This window comes from Cyclopterus lumpus, chromosome 4 (genome assembly GCF_009769545.1).
Source record: "Cyclopterus lumpus isolate fCycLum1 chromosome 4, fCycLum1.pri, whole genome shotgun sequence".
NCBI classification, from domain to species: Eukaryota; Metazoa; Chordata; class Actinopteri; order Perciformes; family Cyclopteridae; genus Cyclopterus; species Cyclopterus lumpus.
Window position 1 is genome coordinate 19,405,813 of NC_046969.1, and position 24,750 is coordinate 19,430,562.

At 40.7% G+C, this 24,750-nt stretch overlaps 1 protein-coding gene across 4 annotated transcripts; it reads left to right on the forward strand.

Moving 5' to 3' along the window:
• Window positions 1-71: 71 nt before the first annotated feature.
• Window positions 72-23,790, forward strand: eps15 (epidermal growth factor receptor pathway substrate 15). Of its 4 annotated transcripts, none has more exons than XM_034530761.1 (25): window positions 72-274; window positions 3,108-3,149; window positions 3,823-3,912; window positions 4,013-4,060; window positions 4,170-4,265; window positions 4,367-4,429; window positions 4,992-5,117; window positions 5,946-6,005; window positions 6,397-6,681; window positions 6,886-7,031; window positions 7,661-7,817; window positions 8,558-8,640; window positions 11,147-11,219; window positions 12,844-13,005; window positions 13,160-13,357; window positions 13,465-13,845; window positions 14,133-14,213; window positions 14,405-14,567; window positions 14,740-14,784; window positions 15,062-15,459; window positions 16,106-16,175; window positions 16,312-16,382; window positions 17,278-17,413; window positions 17,498-17,688; window positions 21,570-23,790. In XM_034530761.1, exons 1-25 carry the CDS (start codon window positions 248-250, stop codon window positions 21,711-21,713), a joined length of 3,336 nt encoding a protein of 1,111 aa, XP_034386652.1. In that variant the 5' UTR covers window positions 72-247; the 3' UTR covers window positions 21,714-23,790. The 4 variants fall into 4 exon arrangements, with proteins under 4 accessions (XP_034386652.1, XP_034386653.1, XP_034386654.1 ...); XM_034530762.1 differs by having other exon boundaries at window positions 21,573-23,790; XM_034530763.1 differs by having other exon boundaries at window positions 73-274; window positions 6,397-6,627.
• The last annotated feature ends 960 nt before the right edge of the window (window positions 23,791-24,750 follow it).

Genomic DNA, 24,750 nt, shown 5'->3' on the forward strand with positions numbered 1-24,750 from the left:
TGATAGTTGTAGAACCGCCTCTTCTGCTTTATATAACTTAGTTGTATTATTTGTTTTAGTCGACGGGTTGTTTCGCTCGCGGGACACCACACGAGACCAGAGGACGCATGAGGGAAGTCTGCATTCCGGGTCGTCCGCGTGAATCGATTCCGGCCGTTGAAGATCCAGCGCCGGGTTTTCTCAGCGGCCTCTCTGTCTGTGTCTGGCAGCGAAGCGCAGCGTGAAAGCAGTGGGAAACAGAAACACTATGGCTGCCACTCTGTCTCTCACTCAGGTAACACTGTCTCTTACAACTCTCATCTAACGGCAGCAAACGTGTTCGTGTCCGCCGTCCCGCTCGGCTTCGGGGGGGACACACACACATTTCAACCGCGACGGAGTTGGGGAGTATGGGGGGGGGGGAGAAAACGAGGCGGACGAGAAACGCGAGCTTTCACCTCGACCCTCGTCTCTCTTTGTGGAAGTTCAGCGGGGCTGTGACTGGGAAAAGTTTCTGCCTTAATCTCTACGGCGACTGCGTAAGGGCGTAGCTAGCTAGCGAGCCTGCTAGCTAACAGCTAGTCTGTGTGTTAGTGTTTTTCAAACTTGAGAGCGGAGAAGTGAGGCGTTGCTTCGGGGGGTAGTTTCGGTTGGGAAGTGGACGTTGTGGTGTTTTTTGTGTGTGCTGCCTCCGTTTAGCTAACGTTAGTTGGTCCGAAAGAGATGTTAGTACGAGATAGTCATGTGTGGCTTTACTGTCATGTCTGCTAACACCGTTTACTGCTTAAAAACTCAAACAAATAAAGCAAGTTGAGCTGCACTCATTGGACGTTATAGTCCTTTTGGCGTTTACGTCACTTGTTCTGTGGTGAGACTGAACAACCAACCGGTTTATTGCTGTTGATGGAGGTAAACACGCTTCACTGACCCGGGTTAGTGTTTGTGCCCGTGACCTTTTCTGAAGTGGACAACGTGAACTGTTGGCCTGTGAGCGGCCGCTGTTGTTTCTGTGTCCATTAGATCGACAGGACCCCCCAAAAATCGTGAACAGTTGTTGTGCAAGAGGAAGTGAACTTGAGTAGCCATCAGTCAGCACTTCTGTCACAAAATGTCAGACTGCTGCTGGTCAACTTAAATGCTGCAGTTTGTGTATAAAAGTGTTTTCACGTTAAATACGTTATTTAGTATCGAGCAGTCTGATATAAGTAGTACAGTCCCAGACTTGTTACTTGAATCACTGTTGCCTTTACCAACGGACAGGAGATGTCTGCCACCAGCTGCTTTGACTTCTCATTATCATGCACAGAAGAGTTCAAAAACCTGTGCTTGTCTCTCTGTGTTGTGAAACTTCTTTAGTCTTGTCAGGCAGCAATGCTTGTTTTCAGAGTGCTGTCAGCATTACCGCCTATTGACTTACTGTTTGGTGTTACTAGTGACATTAATGTGTTTTTATTGCCATGGGTGAATAAGGGAATTGGACATTTCCAGAACAAACTAGACTTGTCAACCCCTGCACTGTAATATATCTTGCTATCTGCTTGTGTATGGGCTGGCTGGGGAATGATTGAGGGGTGTTTTTTCAATGCTCAATTAAAGAGTCACCAGTACACAATGACCACAGTGTTGCAGTCACCAACAGTTCCAGGCACACTATTGTGTGTCACAGAAAATAAGTTGCATTGGGCAGAGAAAGGCACGTGCGTGTGCATGCGTGTGTGTGTGTGTGTGTGTGTGTGTATACATACACACACACACACACACACACACACACACACACACACACACACAGTTATCTTGCTTTAAATTGGCAGTTGGCAAAGCTGACAGATAACCATGCTGATCGCAGGCTGCGTTATTTCTTCAAGTCTTCATCTGTGCCCAAGCTATTTGGGCAAGTCTGTATGTAACAAGACTGACAGATACTTTGCTGTACTCTAGTTTTACATTATGGAATTATTTTTGCATGTCAATTTTGTTTCTCCATGGGGAAAAATGATGATGCCTTTTTAAGCACGGTTTGAATAGCCACTCGCCAGTTGAGTCACAGCTCCAGACAATTACTGTCCACTCCGCTCCTCCATCGCTGCACCTGTTGATTTAAAAGCACAACAACCAGGTTGTCAGTTTCAGCTATGTGTAGAAGAAAATGCTGAGTATTTTCCTGTTCGGCCCAGCAGTGGACAGTCGTGGTAACACCGGAAAGGGGGGTGTTTTAGAGAGGATATGACAGAAGGTAAAATTAGCAGTCTGTGGAGCGACGCCCTGTTGAAAGTGTCTTACTGACCATCACGCTTCAGTACTCTAGGGAAGTTTAGCTTGTATCCTGAAGTCATTACTCTCTGCTTCCCATTCAGCATGAACCCTCTTCATCATTGTGACTCCTAGATGTTCACTTTATGGCGTATGAAACATTCTCTTTTTCTCCAAAAAAATATGATTATCTTTGCCTGGAATTAAACAATTGTTACTCTTCTCAAATTATTATCTGCTGGTGCAGTTGATTTGATGAAATTTGATAATAGTTAGATTTTCCTTTTTTTAAAGACATTTATCAGTCAAACATACCAAACATTTACTGGTTGGATGTCTCTGGGTTTTGGAAAGTTTTGCAGCGTTGGTCTAGTGATGGACCTTTTTCTGGAACTTCTGATATAGTAAAGAATTTTTCGGTTAATAAAAAAGGAAAGGAAAATGCAATTAAAAAGGAAAATAATGATTAGGTGCAACCCAAATCTGAAAAGGACACGCTTGCAAGCTTTTTTTAATTTAATGGTAAATACGTTTTACGAGAGCTATTCTTTTGTTCTGTTCAGCTCCCACCCGGCAGATGTTTTGGGCCGTTGACAAATAATCCAGCTGTTTTAGTGATGAGGAAAACTAAAGCAGTATTTAACATATTGCTTGTGCATCTGTCCTCTGTATTGGATCAGTCTTTTATTTTTTATTTTGACAGCTGTCTTGACTCGGTCAGTAACACACTTGGTAAGTTAAGGGATTTGATCAAATAAGAGTTCTCATGAGCAGACACAAGTGTGGTGGTTACATTTGTATACGGTGTGGTTAAATGTGGTAAGTTATATTCTGTAAACTCAAATTTGGAAATTTAATTTCCCCCCCTTTCTTTACAGCTCTCCAATGGAAATCCCATTTATGACAAACACTATCGGCAGGTATGCAAATTCCTTCTTCCCAAAAATACAACAATATTTCATTTTGACTTTGGTGTTGTGTTTGCTCTGTGTTTATTGTTTTGCTCCGACAGTATACTTTTAAGTGTTGAGCCCATTGCTGTTATTTGGAATAGTAATTTTAGGGTGAATTGACTGTTATTGTATTGTGCTGTAAAATGATCTAGATAAGAGATGGTTAAAGTAAAAAAATAATTTGGGTGCCAGACTCTCTTTATATTGTAAACTAGCTCCAGCTGCTTCAAAAAACAGTTGTGGGCTTGAGCAGTGAGCAGTGAGCTCTCTTCTCTCCTTTCTGTTCCGGTATCTCCATGAATTAATAATGTTTCCCTTGGCCTGACATGCCAGGGGAGCTCTCTGTGAGCTTCATGAAAGACTACCAACAGATCCAATACCAAGCGAATAGTCTGCTGATGAAATAGCTTTGGCTTATTGTCGGTATTGATTTAAGCGATTCAGAGACTCCTATCCCACAGGGCAATTCTCACAGTTTTCATTTGCTCTTATTGCCCACCTCTTTCTCCAATTCAAACATATTTGTCTAATGCTTTTGGCTAATAAGACATTCAGTGTCTCTCTCGGTAGTGCAGATGTTACTGATGTTTCTGAGATGGGATAAGCTATGATGATGAATGTGTTTGGTGTTTGTGTGCAGGTTGATCCAACTGGCAGTGGGCGGGTGGCGGCAGCTGATGCAGCACTGTTCCTGAAGAGGTCTGGCTTAGCTGACTTGGTCCTGGGGAAGGTGGGCAAAGAGTCTGATCAGTCCAGTATCATCACGTCTCTGTTGTCTTTGCTGTTTATGTTGATGGTAATAAATGTATCAACCGTGTATGTCTCCATAGGTCTGGGATTTGGCAGACTCTGAACGTAAAGGTGCTCTTAACAAGCAGGTAGAACTCCACTGCGGTGTCTCATCATGATGGATTTGTTTGTTTTATGTGCATCAAGTGCGTCTGATCACTAAAAGCATTACCCATAATGCACCTCTGTTCCCCTCAGCAATTCTTCATAGCGCTGCGGTTGGTGGCCTGTGCTCAAAATGGCCTGGAGGTGGCGCTCAGGAGCCTTAATGTGTCTGTTCCTCCCCCAAAATTTGTAAGTCTGCTACTGTGCATGACTAGCAACAAATACTATTTATAATATATATGTATTTTTTTAGAGGAGTTGAAGAATAAGTCTGTTTTGTTTATCTCCAGCATGACACAAGCAGCCCGCAGTTAGCAGGAGGAGTGGCTGTTGACAATCTCTGGGTTGTCAAGGTGAGGCTCTTGCAAGTTTATTATCTTTTTGTCTTAATGTAAGATGGTGATCTATGTTTCATCAATATCGTTTTCTTGCTCATAAGAGAACCACAACAGGATATAGTGGTTTGTAAAATATATAATAGTAGTAAAATATTGAATGCACTCGTCACAGAGTCTGATCTTTCCTGTTGTGTTTATGTAAAATAAATCATCTCGGCTAAATAAGACGCAGACATGTACAGCCGTACTAATTGTACATTAACGTGATCAGACATCAATTCAATACATATTGTCATTTACTCACTTGGACCTATGATGGGGAATTTAAGCACCGCTTACTGAAATGTGATTACGGCATGGAGAATTTATATTTAATTTGATTGACTGTTAAACCAAAAATATGAGTGTACATCAGGGTTTTTACAATCAATTTAACAAAGTGACAACTGAGCTTTTAAATTTGAAAGAAACACATTCATATACTTCCTCCTTGATACAGGCTTTGATTCAAGAGTTTTTAAATTCAAGTTTCTATTGTTTCTAACCATTTTATATCTGTTTTTGTTTTCTTCCCCAGCCTGAGGAGAAGTTGAAGTTTGACGCTATCTTTGAGAGTCTGGGTCCTACAGGAGGGATTCTGACAGGAGACAAGGTCAAGCCGGTCCTGCTGAACTCCAAACTGCCCGTGGACATCCTTGGCAGGGTATAATACATTTTATTTATATAGCGCTTTTCAAAGTGCTCAAAGTCGCTTTACATGGTTAAAATAAACATAAAACAAAGATCCCCAAACAGGACACTTTTACAATGGTCATTCTCATTTGTGTTTCAGTTACCAAAACTAAACCATATTTTAGATCTGTATTCCTCCCTGAGTTCATCATCATATGCAAAGGATTTAAGCTGAAAAGAGTATTTTGGAATGCAGCAGTGGGTGCAAATTAATCAGCTAAATTAATGTAATGTATCCTACCAGTAGCATTACTCGTCGATCAGGCTCCCTCTCATCCCATCCATTTTGTGTCTCCATCAGTGGCTTCATGTGTTGGTATATGTAAAGCCATCAGAGTAGCAACAACGTTACTAGAAATAATCCTGCATGCAAAGGGACCAAACTAAAAAGAGAAATCCTATGCTTTTTAAAAATAACAGCATAAATAAATAGTCACCAATTTGCGCATGTGGCTTTTAAAATCAAACCAACTAGCTAATCAAAATATCCTTTATGAAAACTAAAAGCAACAAATAATAGACAGCCTGTTACATGAGATTGTATTTAACAATATGGTTTCCATATGTTACAGCCTAAATGATAACAAATGAAACGATACAAGGCAGAAAGTAAAAGAAAAAAAAGTATGTAGAAGAAGAAGTTGGGTAGAAAACAAATTCGAAGAGGAAGTGAGAATCCGTAGCGTGTCAGGGCTTTCAGGGTCACATGTTGTTATATATCATACAGTTTTGGAATGATGCATGTCATTAATAATGTCTGTATTTGTGTGTGTGTGTGTGTGTGTGTGTGTGATTGAAGGTGTGGGAGCTCAGTGACATCGACAGAGATGGCATGTTGGACAGAGATGAATTTTCTGTGGTAAGAAATTAGCCAACATCACAAATAGAAAGAAACCACATAAGTTGCAGCTGCAGTCGGTTAATTTCAGTTTAGGCTGTTTTTGAAATGATATATTCAACTCTGTGCTGTTTCCATCCATTTATTACAGCATTGATTCCCCCCCCTGCAATCTAAATCATATCACGCTTCACTATCTGATTATTTTAAAAGTGTCTTCACTTTTTATGCATGTGTATGCTTATATTCTACAGTACAACCTTGCAAGCTATTACAGGATGGGGAAAACATTTCTGTATCCCTCAATGGAACAAATAAGACACGTGGAAGAAGTGCGAGGACACAATAACGAAAGCAACAACTTTATTGGTAATTGTCTGTTATCATTGATTTTTTTGTTGCCCTTTCCCAGGCCATGTATCTGGTGTACAGAGCCCTGGAGGGGGAGCCTGTTCCCATGTCCCTACCACCTCCCCTGGTTCCACCCTCCAAGAGGAAAAAACCCTCGGTGCCTCCTGTGATGCCCCTGTTACCCTCGCCCCCCTCAGCCAAAGACAGTCGCTCCTCCCACGCTGCCTCTAAGACCATGCCCCACCCCCCTAAACCTGCCCCCGCTCCTGTCCCAACACCAGCAGCTGCCCCTGTGAGTACGGTACCTGTCTCTTCTGTGCATGCAGTGCCTGAAAAGCTTTTGTATGTATGTATTTTTTTTTTTATTGTTACATACAAAAAACATTTATAATGATTTCAAACTGGCTAGTTCAGTGTGTTTTTCAAAAAAAACAAGACGAGTGGGAAGGTAAGTTCTAAGTTAGTGTTATGTCGTAAGTGAAGGGTGTGTTAAATTTTATTATGAAGTAGAATGTGCTAATTAAAAGTCTTTTTTTTATCGCCGGCGCAGTGGGTGGTGTCGCCAGCAGACAAAGCAAAGTATGATGAGCTATTCAGCAAGACGGATGGAGACATGGACGGCCTTGTGTCTGGACCTGAAGTCAGAGACATCTTCTTGAAAACCGGGCTTCCCTCTGCCACACTTGCACGTATCTGGTAAGCATACACATACATATATATGCTCATATGCTGCTCCTCCGGCAGCATACGAAGCCTAGTTCTGTGAAACACACTCACCGTGTAGCTATTTCTATAGATAGATTTGAGACCTTTTGCTTGATCTTTATGAAATTATTTTAATTCACTAGTCAAGTCAATTAAAAAAAATCACAGATTTGTATATATGTATAGTGCAAACATATTTGAAGAATATCATAGTTGCCAGAGTAGATTTTTATTGGCATTAGGCTGCACAAATCATGTAAAATCACACTTTTTCCACAGCTGATGAACATAGAATAGAAAATAACATTTCACTAAGGATTGGAGTTGAACATAGTAAATGTTGATGAAGGTTGAAAATATAGTCCCTGTGATTATTAATCTAATGACAGTGAACAAATAGTCCTAGTTGATACTGGTGCAGGGTGATAACAGCGCTGCAGTGCGTGTGGGCAAGTCACATATTATGGATTTTTATCTGATTAGCTTCTGTTCTGTTCAGACTGTCCTGTGTGTTGTCCTCCATAACCACTGAACATGACGTTAGGGCTATCAACAATAGTTGTTGCCTGAGGTGTAAATCGTTACTCTCTGGTGTCACGCCCATCTGTTTGCGTTCTCAGGGAGCTTTGTGACATTGGAGACATTGGGAAACTGACCCGAGAGCAGTTTGCCCTGGCGCTTCATCTAATCAATCAGAGGCTGACGAAAGGCCTGGAACCTCCGCAGAGTCTCGCCCCAGAGATGATACCTCCATCTGACCGACAAAACGTCAAACAGGTGGGTCCCTCGCAGAGCTCAAGGCTATGAATAATAATCAGGGATGTCGGGATCCTTTTTTTGTTGGGGGGTTGCAGCTGTGTCTTTCTTTTCCAACTAAAGCAACACATGTTTTGCTTTTACCTCTGTGTCTTGTCTTTACACCTTTACATTGCATCCTACACGTGTGTGTGTGTGTGTGTGTGGTAGTTTACTGACTCGGAGGCATCTCATGACTTTTAACAGGCTCTCTTTGTCATCTTTCTGCCTTGTCTCACTCGTTTGTGTTTCTGTTACCAAAACTAAACCATGTTTGACATCTTTATTCCTCTTTGAGTTCATCATCTTATGCAAAAGAGTTAAGTTGAAAAGAGCAGTTGATGTTTGAAGTATCTTGGGATGCAGCTACGCCAACACATCTGGCTGTAGATGCAAATTAATCAGCTAAATGAATGTAATGTCGTATCCTACCAGTAGCATTACTCTTTAGTCTCACTCCCATCCCTGCCATTGTGTGTCTCCATCAGTGGCTTCATGTGTGGTATTTGTAAAGCTATCACTGTAACTATTTAGTTAATTTACTCTCATGTTCATCAACATAGTAGTAATGTTACTGTTTCTTTAATGTAATACAATGAGTATATACCTATGAGAAGTAATTTTTAGCTGACAGTATATGAAGTGTCATCATTGTTACGGTGTTTTTACTATCAGTCATGACTTTAACCCTCTTGTATCTTTCCTCCTCGCTTCCTCTTCAGAACAACGCGGCGAACCTGGCCGCTGACTTCTCTGCCATCAAGGAGCTCGACTCTCTCAGTAACGAGATTGTCGAACTACAAAAGTAAGTTTTTGTTCTCATTTTCATCAAAATAAATGGTAAGCGCCATCTTACTGATGAGGTTACGTACCAGGAGGGGACAGGACGTAGCCTACAGATGGCCTGTATTTGTTTAGAGCATTTTTTTTTTAAGTGATGTTTGACTGTAATTTGCATAAAATATTATCCCAAAAAAAATCAATTTGAGTCTGTTGAGGTGCAGCTGGGATAAATGTATCCTTGGTAAAAGATTTTGGCAAATATCCTTTAATGTGACCACGGTCCATACCAAGACTTTCTGTATACTTTACTGACCAGCAGGATGCAGTGTTTCCCACTAACTTAGGCTGCCCAAATATGTTCCATATATCTGCAAACTAGTTAAAGCTGTTATTTGTGAACCCCACTGGTTCAAGATTACTTCACTCGCACTCTCTCAGATTATATAAATACATATTTGTGTTCTTACTGCAGGCTATCAAACACACCAGATGGCTGTGTTATGTAGCTGCTGTTTGACAGTAAGGTGAAAGAAGGAGACTTCATATATACACTATTTCCTCACTTCTAGCCAAAAAGAAATGTTAAATTATATTACAAAAAAGGTAAATGTTATCTTGTGTGTGTGTGTGTGTGTGTGTATATAAAGAGTGTTGTGTTTTAAACTTTAGACATGTGTGAATTAAAGATGATGTCTTTTTGCTCCACATCATCTTTAATTCCAAAAGACTTTTCACGTTTTTCGTCTGCACCTTTTAAAGTTAGGTGGGAAAATATCATGTCCATTTGGTGTCACTGATGGTTTATTAGTCTCAGTTGTTTGAGTTCAGTTTCCCTTTTTTTTGTGAAAGCTGAGAGTGAGAAGTGAGAAAGTTGGCCTTCCGCCCCACCCCCCAGCTTTTAATACATGTGCACACACACACACACCCACACACACACACTGGAGGACAGCTGTTGTTGGAACTGACGAAAAAGGTAAGAAAGATGGATAGAAGTGGAAACTAAGTGAAGATCAGAGCTTCAGACAGACGGCCGATCGAGAGGAGTTTGACAAGATGATTCATATTTGCAAATGCTTCGAAATGTGGCAGCAGCCTTCTACTCAAGATGAGGAGGATGGTGATGATAAAGATAATGGGTAAAAGGAGGTTACAAATTCAATTCAGTTTATTTTGTATAGCCCAATATCACAAATTACAGATTTGCCTCAGAGGGCCAATGGTTGACGCTGGGAGAGGAATGCACTGTTATCAAGGGAATTGTGCATTTTGATGTGAGAAGAAGGAGAATATAAAAATAGCTGCTGTTATTTTTAGTCTGTTGAAATGAAAGGCAAAAGATAAGTGCTTTCTAAGGTTGATGCCTTTTAGTTTAGTCATCGAAATGTGGAACTGAGTGTTGTGTTCTGTAAAACTTTTACACAACAAATGCACATAATCCATATTAAAAGTTATCGTTAGCTGAGGATACTAATACTGTTTTCAGAGCTGAAACTAATACAACATTGTTCCTATCATTGGGCTTTCCTAATCACTGTGAGAAAACAATGGAGCAGCCTCTTTACATAAATAGTTACAGGGGGTCCATCCAGTAGTGCATTTAAATCAAAGGATATATATTTGTAACCAGCTTGTTCAATGTTGTTAGTTCTTTGCCTCTAATTTTTGCATTGATTCCTTTTTTCTTAATACGTGTTAGACATAACACCCTTTTTAGAAGTCTGAAAATATTAGAAAAGTATGTGAATGAAATCCAATATTGGATATCCAAATCTGGTGCAAAATTACGGCACATCTCTATATTAAGGTTTCATTCATCTAAAAAATTGCAGTTATCTGCACTCGTGTTATAATACTTTATATCAGTCATGATTAATGATGGGGTTTAATGACAGCAGACAAAAATGGGCTGACATTTTGGTGTCTTTTCCCGTATCAGCACCTTGACTGTCACACACAAAGTACAGTGTGCCTTCTTATGGTTAGTAATAGCGGAAAATAAAATGCACATTTGTTAATTGCCGGTTATACACCAGTCAAATATGCCTTTGTTCCCCTCGCCCCACCCCGTTCCATTTCCTCTCTGGCTGGGTGATGAACGACTGAAGTAGAGAGGGTGAACAGACGGGCAGGTTGACTCATCATCACGCGTCCCTCCTCCCTTTCTTCTTCTTCCTCCCTCCATCCTCAAGGCAGCCATCTGCCTCTCACTCCACAACACTCGCCCTCACCACGCACACAGCGCCGTGCACACACACTCTACCTTTCTTCACGTCACGTCTCTCTCACACACACACACACACACACACACACACACACACACCTGCTGCAGACGTTCAGGCATCTCTCTCTGCGGAGTTGTGATTTCAGGACACCATGGTGGTTCAGGGAGAGGAGGTGGTGGTGCTTCAGGTGCAGGGTAAAGAACGCTCAGTGGAGAACTGGATGGGGCTGGGTGGGCTTGGACTACCGGGTCTTCCCGCTCTGTCCTCGGTGGCTAAATACTCCTGTCTCTTGTGCTGGACCCCCAGGGAGAAGAGCTCTGTGGAAGAGGAGATTAAGGAGAAGGAGGAGGCCATCAGACAGCGCAGCAACGAAGTGCAGGTAAGATCTCACTTTCTCTGTGTTGTCTGTGTGTTTGTCTCTGTTTTCAATACGCTGGCCACAAACAGAAGAAGGGATTTATAGGCATGACAAGGTTGTGGCATTTTCTTTAGGAGGAAGACTGCTTCTCTGCTCTCGTTTTTCTTTAATCAATGCCTCTCAAAGGATTAGTGTTGGAACACAGCTACTTGTACGAGCATATTGGTATTTCTGCTGGATAAAACCCCTGGTCAGACAAAGCAGACGCTGAGAGCCTGTAGGTGCTAAAGCAGTTGTTCACTTTTGCTGTGATGTAAATACTGGAGGAAGAGATCAATAATGCATTTGGCCGGCCGACGTCGACGCTTGTTCAAAAACACAGTTAATGTTTCTCCGAGAAGGAGAGGCTGGTGTCCTTGTGTAGGCGTGTCTGCTCTGAGCCTGAGAGATGGGCTCTATTTTGGGAGCAGATGGCTTAAAGGGCTAGTCTGCTCCGCTTGTGGGTATTCAGTTGGAGTGCGAGGGTGGAACTCAAGGGAGTCTCACGGTGATGGAGCTGAACTTTGTAGCTGCACTGTAGGGTTGCCTGAAGTGCTTTTGGCAATTTATACTGTATTGTGGTTTTTCTAAATGTATCCTGGACATCACATATTGTGTGCTTTTGGTTGTTGTGATCTGTACTGCTCCCACGGCACCGACTCTATATTAAGACTTCCCCTGCAGTGTTTCTCCAAGGTGGAGAATGTATTTGTGCCTCATACAGTGACGGGGGATCTCTGACATCATCACTTAAATGTAATTGGTTTCACAAGCCGAGTGTAATTTTCCAGTTCATTTGCTCTTGGAAGAAGTGCACTGTACTGGAAGACTGCAAAATCCAAAAAATATTTTTTTGGTGGGTATGAAAGCAAATGTAGTTGTGTAGGCCGTCTATATAAGATGTTTAAACATGCGTCGGGACCCATAATGAACTAGTGATTTTATAGTTGGTGCTAAATCTCTATTTGAGTCCATCCAGATAATTTAGTTGCATTTTATCCTCGCCGTTTGTCCCAGTTTTCAGAAGCTTTTCTGGAGTATTTTGTTCTTCCATCTAAAGACACAGATCCACCTGTAATTACACAAATGTGTCACACTGGCTGCGATGTGGACATATGATGCATGTCATTATGCATTTTACATGTGTTATGTTTTCTTTTGTGTACCTACTGAGTGGTATTATTATTTGTTCATTACTGGCATAGAAACTGGCAAGAATTATGTATACCAACTAGCATGTAGCGATGATGTAACCTGTCAATCTGTTTTCGTTCACATATCAGACTGGTTTGTGTCTCTGTTGTTTAGAACTACGGTTGTTTTGATCCGTTTTGCATGTCCTTCTTTTTCGTTCTTTTTTTTTCTCAGGGTGTGCTGTAATGTAAATAACACATTATTTAAAATGTGCATGTTGGATGTTCTCTTATCCCTCTGCATTCTGAGGGCCTGTCAAATTAAAGAATCCCCTGTTTTCTTTTTCGTAGTTATCCATATATTTAATAATAAATCAGTGTAATTTTAAACGGTCTCCTTCCTATTCTATTTGTTTTTCTACCAAAGTTTGCCTGTGGAAAAAAAATACACATCTTTGGCTTGATGTCTGCAGGACTTACAGGTTGAGGTGGCGAAGGAGAGCGAGGAGCTGCAGCGGCTCCAGGCTCAGCGTCAGAAGGTCCAGGATGCCTTGGAGGAGCTGGACCAACAAAAAGGCTCCCTCGAGGAGCAGCTGACTTTTATTCGCCAGCAAACCAACCAAGAAGCCCATCTGGTAGGTTTTGTAGAATTTTAAACAAATGTATTTATATCAAGACTGGAAAGCTATGTGACTAGAGAAATGACCACCACTTACAAAGTACATCAGTTGTATAAATTAATAACACATTCCAGTCCATGACTATTCATAACGGTAACGTCTGTCCCAGATTTCATCGCTGCAGTCGGAGCATGAGGACCAGGAACAGAAGATATGTCAGTTTGAGGAGGAGCTGGTCCAGGCCCGAGAGGAGCTCCTCGCTCTGCAGGAGGAGAGCAGGAAGCTGCAGGAGAAGGTCCAGGCCGCTGAGGAGCAACTCACACCTCTACAAGAGTCTGTCCGCGACTCCTTTACACAAGTTTCCCAGGTCTGTTTGTGTGAATCTATGAATCTCCTTTCTCCGCCAACTATAGGACCTATTTTTTTATTTTTCTCTTTCTCCGTGTTATTCTTTGAACCTCTGTGCTCTCTTAGGTTCAGCAGAAACTGAACAACCTTCAGGTGGAAGAGAGGTCAGTAACTGCCCAGCTTAGCTGGAAAAGAGCCCTGGAGGACAACTCTCCTGTCATGGTCAACGGATCAACCGGCTTCACTGCAGAGCTGCGCCAGGGGGATCCCTTCCAGCAGGACCTCTTCCAGGAGGACCAGCCTAAAGAGCTGAAGGAGGAAGATCCATCAGCTGTCTTTAATCCGCAGAGAGAACAGTCGGATCAAAAAGAGAAGGAAGAAGAGGAAGAAGAGAAGGAGGAAGAGAGTCCAAAATATGATCCCTTGGATGATCTCTATACTAGTCTCTCCTCTGAGGTGTACAATAATCGATCGGCCCTCGCCAAACCACTTGAAAACACGGCGAGGGTAATAAATACACTTGCCTTAGTTATCAATCCCTTTTTATAAATGGAAAGAACGCCTATCTATCAGTTCCTATTACAACTGTTTTTTGCTATTGCACAAAAATAGGACCTTCTTTTCTTTGCACACACCAAGCATGCAAGACTGGCCAACTAAAGTTACATTGGGTGTGGTTGTAATTTTGGAGCAAAACAGGAATTTTACCAAATGTAAAATATAATGTATAAATTCTTAAAATGTGTCACTTTAACTAACACTAGTCATGGCTGTGTTGTCTCTAATGTCTCCAGGAGCACAGTAGCCTTATACCCAACGTCTCCCCGCAGCTCATGAATGATGCAGAGGAATTGCCTAAAGAGAGCTCACCAAAGGTAAGAGCCCTGAGTAACTGAGGTCCACTTGAATCGTTTAGCCAAGTGAGCTTCCTTACACCACTGATCTTTGTTCAACACATGTAGCTCTGAGGTTTTCAGGCGTGCATTAATCATGGGTAGTGTAAACAAAACAAATCAATTACTGTCGTGGTCAAGCTTGTCAGCAGAACCCTGTTGCCGTTCAACAGGTTGCATCGCCAGAGCCGGAGAGCGAACCGGAGCCAGCAGAGGCCCCGGAAAGCCCCACCAACTCGTTACCGCCTCAAGTCGGCCCTCGCTCTATGCCGCCTCAGACCAGCCCTCCCTCCCTGCCTGAGATGGACTTCTTCCATTCAGACCCCTTTACTGACCGTGAGTTCCAACCAACGTCTTAAGTTTAGTTAATAGCTTACAGATACGATGTCTTTATTACATTCATTGTATTTATTGTGGATTAGTTTTGGGTACTTGCAGAATGAGGTTGCAGAATACATTTTTGTACTAAAGCCTCAATGTGTGATATTCTTGTATCCTTTTTTTATAGACGATCCATTCAAAGATGATCCATTTGGAAAAGCAGATGTTGCAGGTGAGTTCTCAAAGTCAAATCCCTATTCGAAAGTGATTAACGGGCAAACTAATTCATTTCATCAGAATCAGAAACGGTTTTATTGCCAAGTTACGCAGCAATCGCCAAGTCAAATACAAGGAGCTTGGCGATTGGTGCGTTTCAGTAAACGGTTCAGATGAAACAAATCCCCAAAAATGCATAGATAAATATTTGATGTGTTATCTGACAAGCAAGTACCAAGTCTACAATATTGAATGTTCACATTGTGTATCTGTTGCTGTTTCTGTTAAATCAGATCCATTTGGTGGAGATCCGTTCAAGGGGTCCGACCCCTTTGCTGCAGACTCTTTCTTCCAGGCCCCCAGCGCCTCCTTTGCCTCAGACGACCCATTCACTGCCAGCTCAGCTGATCTGTTTGGTACCACTGTTGGTGTCCCAGAACCAGACCTGTTTGCAACCAAGCCTAGTGATGTAGCAGCTGGACCAGCAGCAGGTCCAGATCCTTTCTCCTCAAAACCTACCAATCCAGCTGTAGCAGCCAAGGATCCATTCAGCACCACAGGAAACAATATGGCCAACTCAGACCTGTTTGGTGGCACAAAGCATGCCACCGGGGAGGCGGATCCATTTGGTTCCCAGGAGAAAGGGGCAGATCCCTTCAGCTGCTCTCTACCCTCCTCTGATCTGGCCGTGGTGAGTAGGCCTGCCGTATAACCGGGTCCCGATGTACTCTCTCTCAGATTTATTGAGCGTTCTTGATGAAGAGAATCAGACAATACATTTTTGATGATTTTAACGGTTTGTTTAAATCACAATCTTTGTAAGCAAGGCGGTTAACGGGCCCATATTTGTAACGGCAAGCAGTTTTTTTTTATTTTTTAAATTAAACATTTTATTTTATGCAAAAAATAATTTCATTCATTCAGAGGTATTACAAAAGTTTGTAACACACATTTTCATAGCAGATACTACTAGTATTGTAGTAGTATACAGTATTGTTTAATTATTATATCTGGGTTTGTATTGTTTATGCTATTTTAGCCATGTCTCCCTAATCTAAAGGGTTATCAACAGGAACTGTTTGAATGTGGAATTAACACATTTGTTAGATTTTGTGTTCCTAGTCAGTTAAACATCATGATTAATAATGATCAGTCTGGACAAAAGTGATTAATGCGATCAGCAGTTTGTTTTTGTATGATGTTCATCACTAGTTCATCATAGTTCTAGTGAATCAAATTAAGCTTCAGGATATTTATGTCCACAGCTGATTTTAATCTACAATATTCTAAGAAATTAAGATTAAGATATTAATTAGTACATTATGTTTTGTTTTTAGAAGGACACTGCAGCATCCAATGACCCATTTTCTCCAGGTGGTACGATCGTAAACGCCAGCTCAGATCCAGGTATGCCTTGTGGTGTAGCGCCACCCTCTGGGGACACAATGCCAGTGCAGCTGTTGAAATGATAAAATACACTAATAACTGTGTCTGTATGAGTGTTTGATATGCTCCGTGACTTTTATGTGCTTGTGTGTTTCAGATCCGTTTGCGGCCGTGTTTGGTAATGAATCGTTTGGAGGAGGCTTTGCAGATTTCAGTGCTTTGACAAAGGTAATCGAGAGGTGTTGTTCATGCCCGGTGCCGAGCGTACACGGTGCTGACAATGCACACTGAATATCATGTAGTTAAATCGGCTTAAGTAGTAATTGTTACGACACAGTGAACTCGCTTCTACCGTCAGGCTGTGGTCGTTTGAGGGTGTTGTGGTTTTTTTTGGAGGAAATAGCCGAACACTTAGACGTGATTATTCTCTGTGTAGGAATTGGACAATGATCTCATAATTTAGTCCATACAACATGCGTCATCATTTAATGTGCAATATCCAACAGGCAACCTCAGGGGCTGAACAATGAAGCCAACGTGGAAGTGCCAAAAACTGCGGTCGCTCAATTGGCCACTTGAGGCTGGTGCCAAAAGAAATTCGATCCCTATAGACCCCCATGTCAAAATGCCTGACTTTATAGTAGAAATCAACATGTTTGCAGCCCTGGACCAAAAATGTGTTCTCTTTGGCTAATATCCCTGTTCATGACAACCGTACGGGGGAGATCTTTTGTATATTCACCAGTTTAAATTATATTAAGTCGTGGTGCTGGCCGAGGCCACTTTGAGCGTCACCACAGCTCTTCGGAAACCTATGGGTGGCGTCCCAGAGACTACGTCCTTATTTTATACAGACTATGGCAATTTCATAAATTATTGGAAGGTTGCCATTATAAATTGATTAACAATGTCTTTTTAAATCAGAGGGATTTTACCTAAATGGCAAACATGCATACATTATGTATGGCACCCTGAATAAAGTCCTCACCAATTAAAAAAAAATAAGCTGCTTTGATCTATCGTAGCAACTCTCTGTGTCATTTGTTTCCTTCCGTTCTTACGGTACCATATGCTGTCCTATGATACTGTATGTATTTGATTTGGTGTAAACTTTATGTTGCAGTCAAACGGTGCTGACCAGTTTGGCATCAACAATAAGAACCTGTTCCTGGAAGAAAGCCAGTCTGCTGGCCCTGATGTGCCCCCAGCCCTGCCCCCCAAAACGGGTACGCCAACCAGACCACCTCCTCCACCTCCAGGTCAGTAGTTGCTCTGAAAAGGTAATTGCGGGGTTCTTATCAGTCATTTTAACATTCATTAATGGGTCTGTGTCTGTGCCTCAGGGAAGAGATCGGCCATCTCCAGGACCGATTCGTCAGAGTCCTTCCAACGACGAGGGCCGTTCCTCCAACAGCCTCCGGGAGACTTCTCCTCTTCCCTGCCTGCTAAGGATCCTTTAGCCGACCCCTTCGCCCCTTCCTCCCCTCCTCGTCACAACGCACGGGAAACTGACCGATTTGCCAGCTTTGACAAAGTGAGCACCTCTCCCTCTCCCTCACCTTCACCTGACTAGTCACTGCCATCTTCTCTTTTTATTTTTTTTTTCCTGCTAATAATTAATAAAGTCACAACCACCAAGCACATCTTCATATAGCTTTATAAATCACTCCATTCACTGCCATTAAAAAGTCCCAAAGAAGGGAAGTAGTCGGCTCATAACAATGTTCACACAGGTTCCTGATGCTATATTTGTTTATTTGATAACCTCGTTTTCTTGAGCTAAGCTAACATAAGCTATTAAGATTCTAGAATTGAGTTTATTTTTCTTACATTCTGTCTGCTGCTGGTGTATATTTTAGCTCTTTATTAGGAATGCAATATATATTTTTTGCCATGTAAAGATTCTTATACTTTTTGTTACTGATTTATATTGGGATTGCACTTAATTTATGCCCCATGATTGAAGTTGCAGTGTTTAACTTTATGAGGAAATGTACAAAAATGTCACAATAGCAATTATAGATATATTGATATTTTAACTCTGTAACATATTTTTTTAAACGGACACAAGTTCTGTTTCACATTAGTTGATTATACACATCCATCTTTGTGATACCACGTCCCTCCTCATGGTGGGCAGTGAATGGAGAGATGAGAGGCTGCTTGTATTTGGGTTTTGTTTCCATCCCAACAAAGCCCACTGACATTACAGCCTGTGCACGTTTCATTCTGAAATAATATGTGTTTTCTTGCAAAACATTTCATTAAATGCAACTTTTTACATTGAAATTGCTTTTCAGGTAAATCCATTTCAGGCAGTTTCCACCTAATAAACTCAGTTTCATGAAGTGCTATCGTTGGTGCAAACTCATAGATTTCATATGCTCCAGGACAAAATTGTCGCAGCAAAGCTACACATAAGATGCTTTTTTGGGGAAATAATGCATTTTGTCATTTCTTCTCACAAGCAACTATATATTATATGCTTCAACCGAGAAGAAAAAGGGAATTACTGTTTCCTGTCTTTTTTCCCCCCTTTAACTGCAGGAAGTCAGTTAAAAATAACTGACTTCCTGTTGTTTTCTAAATAAAAGTAGTTATTAAAAAAACAACAGGAACATTTGACCGTGTACTATAAATCTAAACATTGGTTGGACCCTTGTTAGTTTATCAGGAATAAATTGGTAAGAGTTATAAAATCCTCTCCGATCTTCCCTTTTTTTTTAATACTGCATAGAAATGAACTGTGAATTTGGGATGGATGACTTTTATTCGGAGGCTTTGATTCTCGCGCCTCTCCCACCACTCAACTGCACCTGCATGTCCCTGTTGTTGAACCCTGACCTGCACGCACTAACTGTGTGTTCGGCTCTCATTCACTCACTCACTGCTTCTCCCATCCTTCACATCGTCTTTATTTCTTTTCCTCTACACACGCCGCTATTTATTTATCCACGCACCTGTTCATCCAACCAGCTTGTCAGTTCCATTCAGCCCTTGTCTGGTCAGCAGTGTGTTGTGGAGAAACAGACCGCCTGTATTCTCTCTCTCTGTGTGTGTGTGTGTGTGTGTCTTTACACTTCTGTCAAGAAAGTTGAATAAAGAGTTGAATCAAGGGCACCATCTCTGGCTTCTATGTGCATCCGTGATATTATTATTATTATTATTATTATTATCTGCAAATGCCTGAGCTTTTAATGGACCATACCAACATTGTTGGCATATTCAGTTCATTCAGTTGTGACGTTGACATTTTCCAAAGCATGAATTTAAGTTTTATTTTATTACTGATTTTCAAGCAGCCTACTTTTGTTTGTCAGTTATGTCATTGCTGCTTTGTTGTGAAATTATAAGCGTGGACATATTGGTAAATTATTACACAATAATGAAGGTAGACAGTTTATTAACCTTGGTAGTTTTATCTCAAGCATGTTTTATGTCTTTTATGTTCATATGGTGGCCTCATGAAAAGCAGAAGAAGAAAAATATATATATCTCTATATATCTATATATCTATCTCTAATAATCTACAGAGTGGCATGCTTTGGTAAATGTTTGGCAATGATGATAATTGGGAGAAAAGCACCAGGATGGTCCTTACAAGCACTTTGACAGAATCTCACTAAATCGCTTCAATTACTGAAAGTAAAGACAAACGTACCAGTTATGGTTTCTTTAAGCGGAGTTCTAAAACGCATCATTTCTCTTTCTACATAAGTACTTAATTTATGTCTGATTTAATTTATATTTAAAAGCAGCAGTGGGATGTACCAACCACAAGTAATAAATGCACGTTCTCTACTAAATTCTATAGATGTTTCTTCAATGTTGTCGTCATGCATGTTCTGCGCCACTCTACACCAAATTCATCATCTTAAGCATGCTCGTGAACGTTGTCATCACTGCCTACCTTCATTTGCATGGGGTGATACACGCTGGACTCTTCTGTCTGTGGTTCCTCACTGAACCTGTCGGCACAGTGCATGTCCGATCTGTAACGATGAACTGTCTTAACCAGCCTTCTGTGTATTTAAAAGCTCTCTTTCTTCGCCTTTCGTCGTCGTGATCCTACAGTTGACTTTTAAATTTGATTTAAATGGCTTGTTTGTCAGTTCGGATGCGTTTCGGGTGAGGGATGTGAAAGATGGTTGATTTACAGCCAGCTAAGTGATACAGATACAAGTGAATTAACTGTAAATTGGTCGAATGAGTTACACGTGTGCTTCTTCTGCAATGAACATGTCAAAATGTCCAATTTGAGAAAGGTAAATTGTAAGTGGGTTCGGGATGAATGTCAGTTCAGGCATAGAGAGATCTGTCGCTACTTTACCCTCAATTAAAATATTACCGAGCTAGGAAGTGCTTATTAAAAACCACAATAAGAAAAAAATATCTTTATGGATTTCTTGGACTGATATTGGAGTTGTGATGCGTTTTGCAATATTCAGGGGAATGATTTTTTGTATTCTCATTTTCATTGAAATACATATTCAAATGATCACGCTGTGATTTCTTTTTTGCAGGGATCTTTACTAAACAAAGATGATTTCTTAAATTTGTAGAATATGATCTGTAGGTCAAATGTTTTTTTGACTCCTACGACTTTAAAATTGTAGAAGCTCACATTGCGATTGTGCAGCCGCACCACATTACAGTTAAGGACCCCTTTCTCTGTGACCCACTGCATCATCACAATATTAATGGCCAGTGGTGTGTGTCACAGTGGCCCAGAGGCTAAGATACGTACCATGTAAACTAAAACATCACTGGTTCGATTCCAGCCAGGGACCTTTTGCAGCATGTCCATTTACCTAATATTCCTCAAACATCTGCAATTACTTTAATAACTTACTACTAATAACTATTAAATGGTGTGTACGCCACAGCTCTTAGAAGTTTGATAATGATAATAATAACAATTAAATTAAAGGCATTCTTATTGAAAATGTGTGTGTTATGAGTCGAGTCAAAAAGATAACTAACATTGACAGGTTTTTATATTGGATTTATTGGTATTGTCCGAAAAGAAATCCCTCTGAGATAGTATTCCTCTAATCATGATTACATGGATAACATTACATGCTACATCTTAGTTTCATTGTTCCATCCTGTGTTGTATAATAAGGATAAATCCTTGAATCCTTAAGTGATGTTAAATCACCTGTGAAATGTAATACAAATAACATTCCCATTATGAAGCTTTATAATGCGTAATGATAATAGTATGCATTATATTATTGCAGCTTTTGTTGGTTATCTAGTATCAGCAGGCTCTAAGAATATGTTTGCTAATATATCTTTGAGAATCTGTTAACTGTATATATGTGTTTGTCTTTGTCTCCTCTCCCCCCATATTTCTTTGCATATGTGTGTTTTCTCCTTCCCCCGTGTGCTTGTGCGTGTCTGTTTATGAAGCAGTATCCAACAGAGGAAGACATGATAGAGTGGGCAAAGCGCGAGAGCGAGCGAGAGGAAAAGGAGCGACTTGCCAGGCTCACCCAGCAGGAACAAGAGGACCTGGAGCTGGCCATCGCACTCAGCCAGTCTGAACTCTCCTGAGGAGCTTGTCCCGCCCCCTTCCCCCTCCCCTCGTCCACTGGCTCGGCACGGCACGGCACGGCACAGCCTGGCCCAGCCCAGAAAGCACCAAAGCAAAGTGGGGACTGTACAAGACTGATTCAGCATCACCTGCTGACCCCTTGAAAAGACTTTCTTGGAACAAACCCATCTCTGAATCTTCCTCCTTCTCCCCAGACTGTGTTCACCGTTCACTGGCAATGCAGTATTGATTTCTCTCTCTCTCCCCCCCCCCCCCCCCCCCCCCCCCTCCCAAATCTCATGTTTTTGGAGGAGAGGACCAAGATGGAGTGTTCTGAAGAATGGATTGTTGAAAAATGAAATGCAGTGAATGTGGCTCTAGAGATTGCTCCATTGATTTCAACATCATGCTACAAATGTCTCATTAACTCTCCAGAATGTAATTTATTTAATGCACTCAAAACTTGATTGAAATAGCCATGTCAGAAGTCTTGTCTTTATCCACTAACAGTACTCGTTACACTTTCTTAAAACTCGGCTCACTCTAGCTTCTGAAGTTATTTTGTGAATTTCATGAGTTTATTTTATTAGAAATAGTCTCGCTCATTTAGTTGAGACCCCCCAAAAAAAGACCATAGGCTGAGGGGGGTGGGAAGTGTTTTTTTGAGGCACTGTAACAATATTAAAGTGCGAGGCAGTCTTTTTAAGTGACCATGTACGAGTACTATACGAGTACATGGTCACTTTTAAAAAAGTGACCATGTACTCGTATAGTTCCGTATGATCGCAGAATGCCGATGAGATTTTCATTAAAAAAAAGGACTTCTTCAGGACCGGGTGACAGGATTTCTACTTGTTTAACTGGAAGTTACCAGTCCTCTGATGTGTGAAACGCATGTGCAGATTTATACAAAAATGTAACAAAGTCATCACATGCTACCACATTCAGCTTCATGATACTTTGAGTTCTTTTACATTTCAGTAATGTGTCTTTCTTTCAATTCTTTTTTTGGGAGATACTGAAAGGAATGATACTACATCTATTACATGTAATGATTACATATTAACTAGCATTACATTTCAGGGCACACTTCAAGGGATTGCACAAAACGATAACATGACTGTTTTTTTTTTTGAGAGTCCAACACCAAATACTTAGTATCTTTTAATTAGTACAAAACGCTTTATTAATGTCTTTATTATTGACACTAACAAACAAACTTTAAAAAAAAATGTGAACTTGGTTGTCATAGATGAATCAAAGAGTGTGGGAAAGCCGTTGTATGCCCATTTCCATTAGTGTCAATAGTATTGTTAATCCTCACTGATCAAGGGTCAGGCACTCAGCAGTCTCCCTAAAGCAGACTTCTGTAATAAGTATCTTGAAAAAACGATCAACTTCCTCAAGTAGGTCACAGTTGTCACACCCGGGTTCCATTTTGAAGAGAGCCACTGTTGTTACTACTTTGGTTATCGTTTGTATGACCGTTCAATATTTCCAGATGCTTCCTCTCTGAGAGACTAATTAAATTACACAAAGTCAGTAAAAGTCAATTGGCTCACCTGCGTTTCTGTGGAGCGGTTTGTCTTCCACAACAACAAACCAGTTAGCACCCTCAGAGCCAGTGATGCTCTCTCTTCTGTGTTTTCTCCCAGTAAACAAGCTACTTAACGCTGAGTGCTGAACTGTGATTGTTCTCTGAACTAGTGAAGTTGTACAGCAGGAGGCTTTCGTTGTTGTTCTCTTTGCTGATTTCTGACCAAACTTCTTCCTGCTCGTTGTCACTTAAGGAAAATAAGCATCGTCATAGTTTCCACTTCACGTGTTTAACTAGTTTACTGTCTGTGGTTAAAGCTGCACTTCCTACTTACGGTTCACGTTTATTGTAAACTCAAGAGAACAGCAGCTGTCTGTCATATACGACAGTTTAATTCCACCTGACACGTTACTGTCATTTGTAAGGACTCCTTTTGCAAATCAAGAACCACTTATGTTTCTAGGCTTACCCATAAAGGCTTTTTAAAACTCAAGCTACTTGTATTTTTATTTTGTATTTTCTAACATGTAGAGAAAAATAAAATCATTATTTTGCCAGAATATGTAATGCATTTAATTGAAACAGAATAAATATTAAACATGTGTAGTTGTGCATTGTGTTTGTTCTTACTGGGATCAAGTCATGTCTTAAACAGCCAGTGGTGGAAGAAGCTTTAGTTTATTTACATACCTAAAAGTAGCAGTACCGCATTTTTATAACCTCCATGAATCCTGTGTTCAAGTTTAGTTGAGTTAAAAAAAGAAACTTAAGACTTACTTGTACTTTAGTTTAACAGATTGCAATATAGTTAAGTTATATGCTACCTTATACTTCTACTCCACTACTTTTCAGACGGCCGTACTGTAGTTTTCACTATCTGATCAAATATGATGCATAATCTACCCAACAGTACACACAGTTACAAAACTGAGCTCCAGCTTAACCAACTGAATTAAAATGATGCCTAAAAATAATACTGTATTTGTATTAATGATCCACTTTGGTAAACGTACATATATGCATAGAATCACCAGCATGCAGTCATAAAATGTGGTCAGCATGCAAAAGAATGCAGCATTACAGGTTACCACAAATACAGTTTCATAATAAAGCACATACTATCATGACCACCCTTTGTTCATATTTATATCCCTCTAATGAAAAAGTATTCAAAGTACTCGCTAAAATAATAAATTCAAAAGCCCATTTTTGGAAACAGCAATCTCACGTCACTGGAACTGTAGATGTTAAAATGTTTCTGAGCACTTTTAATGACTTATAACTGGCTTGAAAGTTAAAATACAGCATATAAATATATAAATATTTTTTTTAATGAAGCCGTCTAATTAAAACTCTAATGATAAGTAACTTTAAATTCTATATTTTGGGGGGCTTCATTTTAACGTGCTTTACATATTTATGTTTGTTTGTTTATACGCATGTTTTTAAAACTCAGAGTGTGTGTAATCTGGATGTCTTTAGGACCATGAAGACAGGATCTGCAGCAGCTAAATCGCAGT